Raw genomic sequence first — 12,413 nt, forward strand, 5'->3', positions numbered from 1 at the left:
CAAAGGTGTGATTCAATTCCCACCCACTCGCACTTGTTTCACACCCTGTTTGTGAGCGCCTTTTTAATGGATGACACCTTCCTGTAGCAAACTGGATGGAATCCAAAATCGCATGAGACTATTAATCAGCTATCAGCCCTTCACTTGTCTCAACTTAAGTTATGGTCAGCGCAGCAGTTTTTCCTCCGTCCGTTCATTTTTCATTGTCACATCATATAATTATTTCCTCATCCCGTCCCGAACACAAGAGAAAGCCAATATGTACAGAATTACACACGTGGTTTGACTTTCCAGTACTCGTGCTGATTTTTCTGCTGGCTCTGCTGCTTGGCTTTCATCATCCTGTGTGTGGACGCAAGTGATGGTCATTACTTTCAACATGATATGTCCTGGCTTAAGTTCAATAATACTGACATAATAACGCTAAATAACACATGAAGTACTATTATTATTATTAGATGTTGTAAGAATAATGAATTAATGCTCTTACCTGCGTACGTAGAAGATGACAAGTCCAAGCAACGCTAAGACGAGGAGGGCGATAATGACCACAGCAGCAATTAAACCTGCCTCCTGAACATTGGTGTGCTTGACCTGGAGCTGGTACTCTTCACATCTGCTGCCTTTGTAATCCTCATTGCACCTGAAGTAAGATATGATATAAAACACTGTCGGCACTGAGAGATTTCCTTCCTCATATAAAGGCGTTCCCTAAAGATTCATCCTACAGTTGTGGGCATTTACTGTATGTGTTGAACTTACACGCAGGAGAGAGTGTTCATAGAAGATATTCTGTAGCACGTCCCTCCATTCATGCAATAAGTAACTTCCTGCCCGTCACAGGGGGCTCCATGTTCTACACAAACATAGCAACATGAAGAAGAAGAGCTGTAACACGAGTAAATATTCACGTTTTAACAAAGCTGCTTAGTTTGGATATTGTGTTGGTTTTACCTGCCATCATTTAGAAAGTGGTCTGTGTTGTTTTCCTAGGACTACAAGAATGTCTGCCACTGCCTGGAAAGAATCTCTTACCGACGAGGAAAGAATGACATAACAAGAAGTTTCAGATGCCAGCAATGAAAACAAACCCACATACATGAGCAGCTTTAAATGTGAAGGGTGAATCGTTTAAGTCATCACAGGATGTCGATACCCTGTCTGTATAAAAGAATAAAGCAGAAGTCTTTCCTTACCAGCTCTTGAATATCCCAGCTTTTGGTAGTTGGTGAAGGTGAGTCATTATAATCTGTCACTCTCCACTGCTTTTTGTTGGACCTGTGAAGAAACTGTCGTGGGCGTGTTCCTCCCTTGGCCTACAAAAATGTTGTGATTGCAGTTTGTCCACATTGTAAACGGCAGCCCAAACGTCAGGATACCACTGCACCATTGATTGCAGGCAATTGTTTGGAGTGTGTCATTAATAGTTCCATCTGCTGCGGCTGCGTGAGTAATTCACAAATAGCTATTACAGGTCGAAAACCATGTAAAGCCTCTGGGAAAGTGTTGAAACCTTCGTCAGACTGCCTGCAGAGGCTGGGTGAGGAAATCACCTGTTGTGACTGTCAGCGCAACGTGTCTGGGGTTGGTGAGAAACGACTGAATGTCAGGTATGCAACCGAGGCATGAATGGAATCGTGGGAACATTTTTTGGACACCTGAGAACACGTCGCACCACTTCTTCAAACAAATCGCCAGTGCTTAATTCTCCGAACCGTTAGGTGACTCATTGTCGGGTCATCTCGTTGAGTTTGTTCAATTGTTTGCTGCTTGGTTTTTGCATGAAAATGTGTCCAGGACGTGTGGTGATGATGCTCATAAGACTCGGACCACACCCTGGCAACACAGAGGAGATGGTAAACTTAAGTTTTTCTCTGCTCAGTGTCGAAACATTTGAAAGCCTGTTGGTAAATATAGGCCGCATATGTCATGTGTCTAATAATTTGGACATGAGGCATACTTTATGATGTATTTCTAAATAGTGTCCACTGACTCTATTTATGGCATTACTTTTTTTTAACCAATACCACAATTTTCTTTAGCCAAGTTTTTATGAATGTATAATATTATTCCTCTTTCACAAGCCCTGCACTGGACTGATGGATGAGTGGAAATGTACCTTTACAAAGCCTTTATCTAATACTTGTTTATACCTAGTTGTTGCTGTAACAGTATCTCCTTAATACCAAAACGAGGTTATTACCAAATTGGTAATTGTGTTAGAGATAGAGATTATATAACCATACCTCCCTATCACAAAAATATCACAAATACTGTATTGTTAAGTGTTACCACTGTGTTATTTACCACATCTATTCACATTTTGGTATTATTATTACAGCTGCAGCAGAGAGTGAAAACCATTTTTGTCAGTTGGCTCCAGCCAGAACCGTTTGGAACCCAAATGTATCTCTTCTTATAAGAAATAAATGAGGACTGCAAACCCTTTTGGTATCAGTAATTCAAACAAAAGGTCCTTATTATTGTTGGCTTTTACTGGTTTCTCATTGTGTGGTACAGGCCATAGTATTTGTTACACCAATGACAAGGCAAAATTATTTCCCTCCCCGAACTATTTTTGTCTTTTATGGGACATCATTCCTCTGGTGCGCAGCGCATTCAGCGTTGAATTTCAAATCTCAGCCAATCTACAGTGCTGATACTACAGTGACGCTGCAGCCAGTTTCCACAAACTGCACTTGAAGTCACAGTCAGAGTATTAGAGATTTTTCTTTCTTTTTTTTTTCTCTCCTTTCGTGCTCGTGGGTTGTTATCGCGAGGAACACTGAAGCTGAAGAGGTGAAGTGAAGCGAGAGTGTTTTTCTTCGTCGATGCTTCCAGAGTGGCACAGAAAGAGAGAGAGCGTGGACGTCTGCAGGATTTGTCACATCTGAGCCGCTAAACACACGACTACATGTTTGCCTCATCTGATACTAGTATTGGTGCGTTTTTCGTAAATCGAGTCTAGGTTTCCTCCTCGCTGCGAGTGACACATCTGTCGCCGCTGGAATCCCGGATTCAGCACCTGGACAGCTCCCGCTCCTGCACCTCTCCTCCTCTGATCATCGGGGCTCGTATGGAGTGATCGAGTCTGTTTGTGGTCGTGTGGTTGGGGGGTGGGTGGGCGCTTGGTGGAGGGGACGGGGAGGAGAAAAGAAGAAAAACCTTGCGAGCACATTATGCATCCCGCCCGAGATGTCTTCATTATTATCCCCCTGATCCAGTGACAGCCCCGTCGTCAGCGTCTGAAGGATGGTGCTTTCACTCCCGTGTAAGTGTCTTCGTCGTGCGCTGTCTTCTGTCAGGCGATACGGCTGCTTGGCCAACGCAAATTTAAGCGGCATCGGTGCAGCCTGCACACAGCAACATCCGAGCTCCCCTCACTCTGATCATCAGCATCATCATCATCATCAGCAGCAGCAGCAGCAGCGAGGAGGGAGATATAACCATCATCTGCGCGAGGGCAAAGGAGTCACGACCACGCGTCACACAATGTAGAGCAATAAAACAAACACAAAAAAAGGTTAGTGTGTCTTTATTCTCGCTCCAATCCTTGTACTCAAATGGATGCATTTTAGTTGGATTTAAACAACTGTGTGGCCTCTGATCATAGTGGGGGTGATGTTAACGGCATCATAACTGTTATTTAAAGCTATGGTGGACAATGTATACAAATGCAGAAGCCTGGATTGGACAGAAATAAGAGTTTTGTTGGGGGGGGTGAAATGACATAGAAAAGAATTCTGCACGTTAATACAACATTTACAAATGACTGTACATACAATATAGTGATAAGTGTCAAATCAAGGTGCTAATAGTGAATTACTTTAGTCCAAAACTACTGGCTGTGTAGTGAAGAAACACTCGCCCTTCTGTTCAGTGCAATAATAGTAGTATTATGGTTATACATACACAATAAAAATTGAAAATAAGTATGTAAAAATGTTTGTTAGTGGGTCGTTCCTTATTCTCTTTGAGTTTCTGCACATCTTGTGGCCATCAGAAATGTCTTTCTCTTTTTTTCTCTTGCCACATTTAATAGCCTGATTTTTTCCAAGTAAAACTTTACCTGCTGTGATTTATTACATGACACGTTTGTGGCACGTGAACGCCGACTCCACACCTGTCTGCAGGTTTTCGGTGTCACTTATACTTTACTTTTCAAATCTGTGAGTTTTTGTCAATTGCAAAGTTTCCACAGCAAAGCAAACCCGGCGGAAGTTTCATTTCTGTCATTGTTACTTGTCGACATCACAGCAGAGAGAACTGGGCTTGTGGACATGTCATGTCAGAGCTTAGTGCTTGTGGCTTTTCCTGTGTGGTCGTGTCATGTCTGTTCCCTGCAAAGCAGCTGGAGTATGGCCTTTAATTGAGCAGACTTTGACATCAATGGCTCTCTATCCTGTGGCACAAAGAGCGAGCATCCTGCTGCACTTGCTATGCAAGAGGTGTGATGTTCCTCGGTCCCTGAATCACGGAGCGGAGCGTATATTGGAGGAGATTTAAAATCCATATACAGTTTAGTGCTCCCCAGGAAAATAGTTGAACAGAGCTGAAGTAGCTGGAGATGGGGCTTTTTGGAGTGAAGTGTAAGAACTGATACTACACTTGTAATTGTGCATGTATGTATTTGTGTTCTAAAATGTAATTCAAAAAAAAATATTTCACATATTTATATTGGAAGTTTGAAATAGAAGGGTTTATTGTTATTCTGCAGCTCCTGTATTCCTCAGCATTTTACCACATGATTTGCTGCATTGTGTTTTTTTTTTTTTTTCTTCCCTGTTGTGACATTGTTCTGTTGTATTTTCTATAGGTGTGGTAGGAGCCAGGTCTCTGTGGTGGTGAAATCACATTTCACACTTGAGGTTGGTTATTGTGGACATCCATTTGCGGCAAAAAGACCTCAACATGAGCCATTCCCAGTGAGTACCACATGTTTCTCACCGTGTCTGTGAGAGCGTGAAATCTTAAATCTCTATTTATGAACACAGTGTCTTATCAAAAGGGGGCATCTCACCGTGGTAGGATATGATGATCAGAACGTGACCTCCATATTCCCAGGCTCCTCCTGTGAATGACTTTGAACAGGGATTAGGTGGGAAAGCGGCACTCAGCCCGGTCCAGCGTCACTGAGAGTGAGAGCACAGCCTTCTCCAGCCCCTGTTGGCATGTCTTAGCATTCAGGAGGGATGTTCACTTGTCATCTTCTTTTATTAATAATTACTCTGTGTGAGGTCCTCCAGACAGGCCCTGCATTCTGATGACAGCCAGGGTTGGGGCTAAAAGAAGGGAAAAGGGAGGGAAGAGGGCAATGGAGTGGAGTGGAAGGAGGTGGAATGGAGTGGAGTGGAGAGGAGGGGAGTGAAGGGTGAATGCCAAATGGGTTAATTCAGCTGCATCTTCTGGTTAAAGGCACAGTTTGTCCACGGCTTGAGAACGGCAGATTAGTGCACGATGGTGGCAAGGATATTAGAGCAGGAACGTTGATGCAAAACATTTGTAACCAGAGAGAATGTGTATAATGTTGACTGGTTAGTAGTACAATGACATGATTTAATGCTGCTGAATGCTGCTGGGACTGTGTGTAGTGACAGATGGGGAAACTCTCGTGCAGAGAAAGGTCCTGGGAGTTATTTTCACCCTTACACTGCGAGAGTTGATGCCGCCTTAAATCATCTCTCTCGCTCTCTGTGTATTAGATGTTCAAAGAGACTTTTCTTCCATATTTCACACAGCTCAGTGCAGGAATACAAACCAGTTTCTAATTGTAGTTCCCTTTTAAATAGTGGCACGTGCAAAGAGAAAGGAACACTACAGATGAGGCAGAGCTCTTCCTATTTGCCATCTACATTTTTATACATCTTTCCTAACTCAGTGCACAGAGAGCAAACATCACACACCCGGAGGAGCCCATTGCCTTTGAAACAGGTCAGCTAACATTTACTGTAACTAACCTCAGTGTCACATGATCGAGTGCCGCGCTGCCCTTAAATTCTCAGCACAATAATTGCAGAGAAATCTCCCGGTGATAGCAATTCACTGTCCTCCACATTCAGATTTGTGTGTGCACAAGGTGTTTATTGTAAATGTCCTTTTTTTTTTGCTGAAATGCAAAATTTAAGCAGAGTTCTTGAATGTCCTCCACTATATCCCCAGTGCTCATTTTACAGCCAAATATGATGAAGTATTTAGGATATATATGACTTTCTAAAATCACCTGCTCTTGCAATATATTTATTTAATGTACATCCTTTTCTAAAGTTGTGCGTCCAATTACAAAATGGTGAATCTGGCAACATTAGATATGAAGGTGAGTGTGTTACTTACTGTTTCAATGCATAATTGAAATGTCTAAATAGAATGAATTACTTTTTTAGTGACATGCAGTTTGAAAGTGCTAATAGATGGATCATCATATTTTTTTTTTACATTCGTTATTGGTACCTTTTTAATACATCAAGCGGCTTCCGTTGAGATGTCTGCAGAGGAAATGTTGATTAAATGTCAAAGACTGTCTAATTCACTGGGATTTTCTTCTGCTGTAAGTTCCACAAAACAGCAGGCATTGTCTTAAAGATCGGATTTTATCAATGTGCCATTGTTTCAGGTGCTTGTGACCGGGCTGCTGCTGCCACTGGAAAATCTGGCTTGTGCCAATTTTAGCAATTTGGCACATTGATCCCACTTACCTGATGATATCAGAGGGTGAATTGCTGTGCACCAAAGAGTAGCCAAGTGTCTGTGAGACAGAGAGGGTGGGTGGCAGACAAGCTGGCCAGAAATACCATGGCAGTGAGCACTGAGAATGACAATGATACCAATGCCCTCTGAAAACCATCAGTTCATGCCGAGGCAGCACTTTAAACTCCACTGAAATGACCTGCTGAGAATGTATCGCTCTGCATAGGCAATTTTAAAATCTGAAGCGACAGACATCAGTCTAACCCCAGTTATCACCTTCAGAAAATATTCTCCACTCGGTCATTGTTGTTGTCCGGAGTGGGAATCACTAAGTGTTATGCACTTTGTACAAAAATAGGCTGTTGTTTATCAGTGAAAAGTTGCACATGTAGTCCACTTTTTTTTTAAGAAATTTGGATGCATATGTCAGTCACCTCCAACTTTATAACGCACTGAATAATATAGCATGATAAACAATGAACAATCCCATCGTCTTAGGTGTTTTACTTCGTTTCATAATCTCACTGGAGTCACCACCTCAGCTCCAGCACTGGAAGTTTGAATACTCCCTTCATATGTATCTCACGTCAGCGTTTTAATCTTCTTCCTGTGCACAGTTCCTCGTATTCAGAGTAAAAAAAGGAAAAGAAAAAAAGAAAGATATAAATGAGTTTTATTTTCTGTTGAGTTCAGCAGTATTGGACTTCAGTGGTATTTGAGTACCTTTCACAGATGGCGATGGAAAATTGAGGATGGAATAGATTACAAGTGAGATTCATTTAAACTCTTAATCCATGGAACCACTGAGTATTGCCAAGAATTTCCAATTGACAATATGTAAGTGGGAAAAAAAAGATGTTTTTCCCAGAAATGTGATACGGAAGCGGAGCATGACCGCATGGAGGGTGTTGTCTGTGTGTAAATGAGAAAAAAAGAAAGGAAGAATACGAGAAACGTATAAAAGTGCGATCACTGTTTTCTTAGTTTTGGTTTTTATGTCCTTACAAAGTGAAATGAGCTGGACATACTATGAATTATTAGGGATATAGTAGTTATTGGTTGATATTTGCTTTAAAATGCATTATCAGATATCCTGACATATATCGACATGGCTGATGACTAAGTTATTATTGATATCGATATTGATTATCGACCCAAGCACTCCCGGCAAAAAGTCCAATATCGTGTATACCTGCTATAGTTATTTTTTTTACCTTTCTATTGTTCACTACACAGTTATTTAGTGAGATGTGTGGCAATGCTGGGGGAATAATATGGATTGCTGTTGCGCTGGAAGATTAATATTCATCCATCCATCTATCCATTTTCTACCGCCTTTATCCTCCACACGAGGGGTGTGCTGTGCCAATCTCATTTTACACAGGGCGATAGGCGGGGTCACCCCCTGGACAGTTCACAACCATTCACTCTCACACTCGCACCTATGGTTAATTTAGAGTGTCCAATTGACCTAATTCCTGTAATGCATGTTTTTTGGACATACAGACACACAGGGAGAACATGCAAACTCCTTGCAGAAAGGCGATTAATATGTATATAAAACACAAGTCACATTTTAAAAATACAAATTTATAATCAAACATGCTACAAATATTGCTTATAAAACACGTTATATACAAAGTCGAATAGAATGAACAGTTCACATTGTCCCCTTTTATTTATCATATAATAACATTCTGTGTACATTAGATGCAACCAATGGCTTTATGCAGTCTCAATGTGCGTCTTTGCAGCAACATCGAAAATGCACTGTTAGTACTTTTTGTCAGCCTTATAGCTCTTACTCTGTCTGAATGAGAGTGATATTTCCCCCCCTCCAGCCATACATGCATTGTGTCAAGCTTTTTTTTGCTTCCTCCTGGAGTTTGCTCATATCGCATGCCTCTGAAAAGATCCCAGCCTTTAGTGTGCTACTGGCTGCCCTTGCCTGCATCATCGGACGGTGCAATATTCAGACGTGAAGCCTCCTCCTCCTCCTCCTCCTCCTCCTCCTCCTCCTCCTCCTTCTCCTCACCCTCCCCTGGATGGCAACCAGCCACTCCACTGGGCTCTGCACATAATGGCTCCTGGCCTGCGCTGTGATTATCTGGAAATGTGATTTTGATGCACAAAACAGTTTGTGGCTGTCATGAATGATTAGCGTCCTTGTTGTGGTCGGTGGAGTGTGCCAGGTCCACAGATAACACCGCTATTGACAGGTGTGTGTTGTGGTGGAAGTTAATATATGAGAGTTTGACCCTGAAGCTTAACAACACGGTGTGGAAAAACAAGTATTTTATGGCGTGAGAAAGAGTTTGTTTTGCATATTCTGTTGTTAAATATTGAGAAAATTTACTTTGGTGTTTCTTCATTTTCGGCAAGAATCAAGACTTACTCGTGCAGTAAGTCAGGTAAAAAGAAAGACCTATTTTCCTTTCCATGACTGCCCACTTAACGTTTAACAAGAAGGTTGGTCTGCTCAGTGATCTCCACCAACGGTTTCCTCCCACTCTGTTTCACCTCCAGCACAGAGGTTGTAGGATTTACCAACCCAGTGGCTTTTGTTCCCTGTATCTTGTAATCAATTCCTTCCTCCACCGTTAAGCACTGGGGTTATTGATGTCTCCACACTGGCTGCACTGGGACGGCTGCCAAGCTGTGTGAGGCTCCTGTTTCAGGGTGACTTCTCCTTGTCCGCCATTGGCTGAGCTCAAAGGATCACAGTCCTGACTGAATATTTGAATTTTAAGACCCTGTTGGCAGGGACAATGGCACTTTGTCCGGGTCTCTTAAATAATGTAATCACAGAGGGGAAACACAGTTGACCAATAAAACGTGGGAAAAACAGCCAACATTTTTTTGACAGTGTCCTTTATCGTATTTTGCAAAAATGTGCTTGTGTTTCAGTAATTGCTACTTGTACTGTATATCAGTAACTATATTGTATTTGTGGTATGCAATAGATTTATAAATTGATTTATTAGACCACCACCCAATGTACAGTTTGTGCCACAGCAAAATAATTTGTTTCTGTAATGGTTAATAAACCAGTATGTAGAAGCTCTTTAACTGAAATTATATTTTTAATACTAATCTATGTAATTATTATTATTGGTGTTTACTGTTTTACAAAAAACTGAAAAAAAAATAGTAAAACACATTATTATTTCTCGATCAAGATGTCAAATTATAGTTATCTTCTTGCATTCCTTAACAAAAAAAATAGTCATCTCAGAGCAGAAGCCCAGTGAGCCGGCTCAAATTTAGTTTATACAATTTCTAATTTTTTTCCAGCTGACTCTGACATTTCAGGTGTTTGAGCAGACTTTTTAAAATAAACAAGATTGCCTTTCCTTGAGCAAGTTTTAATTTAGATTTTTCAGTCTGTAGTGATGAATGGTTGAAGTATTCATTTATTAAATACTTCATATTTGTAAATGAATACTTATTATAGAATGCACAAATGGCTTGTAGCTTAAATATACAAAACAAAAAACTACTTTGTATAATGCCAATAATTCAAACTGGTAATAATTTTTATTGCTCAGGCAAAGAAGATATTCACATATTGGTAAAAGTCCAAAAATGTGTGTAAAGATTAGTGACATTTAATAGTGGGACAACAGATAGCAATAAACACACTCCTTCACTTCCACTCACCCCTCTCTTTCCCAAGCATGTCAGGAAACAACAGGAGCCTTTGCAAAGCTCCACTCTCTCTGTCATTTCCTGCTTCTTCCTACTTGGTTTATGCGTCAGGTTTATTTGGGCCGAGCCCTTCATCTTCATTTGCATACTAAGCTTCCGCCTTGGCCAGTTTGTCTCTTTGGACTGTTGACTGCACAAACATGACGGCACAAGATGGCGCCCCTCAGTAACGCAAACACTTTGCCTAAAACACACATAAAGAGCTCGCTGTAATTCTGTCTGTTTGTCACAGGGTTCCTCCCCACGCTGGCATCTCAGAGCTGGAGGTCATCTCCCAGCAGGTGGAGGAGGACAACCAGTGCGTGGCCCCCGTCCAACTGGTCAGCTTTGCCTACAGAGACTTGCCTTTGGCTGCCCTGGATATATCCCTTGCTGGTTCCCAGCTCATCTCGAACCCAGATGAGGAGGACAACAGAGATGGGTGAGTCACGTCAAATTCACTCCATGGCTTCACTATATACTTCATGTGTTCATGTGACAATTTGGCCACAACATAAACATTTAAAGACGTGTGCGTTTTTAGGAAGCTGGAAACAAGTTAGTTGAAAGGTAATCAATGACATTTCTTGGAATAATTCGTAAACTACAAAGGCAGGGATGTAATTAGATATTGGCTTACGTTGGCCACCACAGCAACAAAGATATAAGAGATGTGGTGTCTGAGACATGTTGCTTGAAAGCACTACGTCCATAATTAAGGCAGAATTGCAATTAGTACAATCTATAATCTACCCTGGCAGAGAATAGCTCTGCTGTCGCTCTCTGTATTTCCCCGTTATTGCACATGGTAATTACACTTGATGTATTAAATCGCTCCTCGTTTTATAGTAAAGTCTGGGACTCGGGGATATTTGGTGATACATGTATCAGTGTCACCATTTTAAATGGACGATGCCTCTAATGATGTGTCCATTTCAGGTCAAGGACGGCAATTTCTCGCCACCAGACAGGCTTCTGTTCATAATGTTGGTCTGATTCAGGGCCTCGTGGCAGTGTCGTATCTAGTCATGAGGTCTGCCTGTCCTGTGTTTGTGTTGTTGTCTTATCATCATATCTGCGTGCTGCAGGCCCGTGACTCTCAGGACAGGACACACCCCTGCCTCATGCACCTAGAGTCCACGGCTCGCAGCTCAGCAAGCATGACTCACATCCCCTCGGCTTGGCCAAGGCGCTGGGCATCATACTTAGAAAGTCGACATCGAAAGTCCGGCATTTTGCCATCCATGCCCCGGTGTGTCAGCTGACAATGTCCGGCTGGACTTTGCTTGGTCTGGCCCAGTCCAACCGATGTCTCTGTTGGACAGAGGGCAGGGACAGATCGGTCCATGTCCCAAACACCCCCTCTCTCTCTTTTGCTCAAGAAAAAGGACAGGAAACATACACGTAACAATGTCGCAGCAGACAGCAGGGTCTGGCAGCCCCGCAAATATTATCATCACAGTGGGTGCACTCATATGGCACCGTGCGACACCCTGGTCCACCGGGATTTGGCATTGTGTAGTGGAAAAGTCACGCACTGCCAAGATACGTCTCGGGCAGTTCAATTTAAAGCTGTGATGCGTACATTTTAAGTAATAACAAATGTCTTTGCATTCAAATAATTGACAAATGCATCCATCTTCTACCGCTTTACCCCCCACATGAAGGTTGAGGAAGGCACTGCTGCCAATCCCAGCTGACATAGGGCCAAAGGCGAGATACAACCTGGACAGATCACCAGTCCATCACAGGGACACATAGACACAAACAAACATCCATGAACACATGCAAACGCCAACCTGGGTCTTCTGATTTCACAAAATGCTGACTTTATCAACTCCACACTGCTCGCCATGTTTCTCAGTAGAGTGGTGTTTAGATCTAGTGTTGCCTGGCGACATTTGGAGGCAACAGCAATATTGAGCCCCGTAAAGGTAGATGGCTGCAAACAGGATGTAGTACGACTGAAAACACAAAGAAGTGTTACCCACACCTACCACGACACAGACTCCCTCAGTCAGGTCTGATAGTATTGCTTGACG

The 12,413-nt window shown here is 42.2% G+C and overlaps 2 protein-coding genes across 2 annotated transcripts in view; one reads left to right on the forward strand and one right to left on the reverse strand.

The window, feature by feature from the left end:
- Positions 1–224: 224 nt before the first annotated feature.
- On the reverse strand, positions 225–1,285 carry LOC131469806 (pro-neuregulin-4, membrane-bound isoform-like). The gene is made up of 5 exons (XM_058645149.1): positions 1,197–1,285; positions 955–1,030; positions 763–856; positions 491–643; positions 225–342 (listed from the first exon to the last, which is right to left on the reverse strand). The coding sequence occupies exons 2-5, from the start codon at positions 962–964 to the stop codon at positions 270–272; spliced, it is 330 nt and encodes a 109-aa protein (XP_058501132.1). The 5' UTR covers positions 965–1,030; positions 1,197–1,285; the 3' UTR covers positions 225–269.
- Positions 811–12,413, forward strand: part of tmem266 (transmembrane protein 266) — a 37,585-nt gene continuing 25,982 nt past the window's right edge. The window contains exons 1-3 of the mRNA XM_058645144.1: positions 811–3,523; positions 4,817–4,925; positions 10,625–10,813. Of these exons, the coding sequence (XP_058501127.1) occupies positions 4,912–4,925; positions 10,625–10,813 (203 nt within the window). The 5' untranslated portion in view covers positions 811–3,523; positions 4,817–4,911. The remainder of the gene's footprint in view (positions 3,524–4,816; positions 4,926–10,624; positions 10,814–12,413) is intronic.

Source organism: Solea solea, chromosome 12 (genome assembly GCF_958295425.1).
Source record: "Solea solea chromosome 12, fSolSol10.1, whole genome shotgun sequence".
NCBI classification, from domain to species: Eukaryota; Metazoa; Chordata; class Actinopteri; order Pleuronectiformes; family Soleidae; genus Solea; species Solea solea.

What these genes read in the sequence shown, in the direction of transcription:
- LOC131469806 (XM_058645149.1), bottom strand. An exon ending in ATGAACACTCTCTCCTGCGT is followed by an intron (nt 644 to 762) that starts GTAAGTTCAACA and finishes ATCTTACTTCAG; the next exon opens with GTGCAATGAGGATTACAAAG. An exon ending in GTCATCTTCTACGTACGCAG is followed by an intron (nt 343 to 490) that starts GTAAGAGCATTA and finishes GTCCACACACAG; the next exon opens with GATGATGAAAGCCAAGCAGC.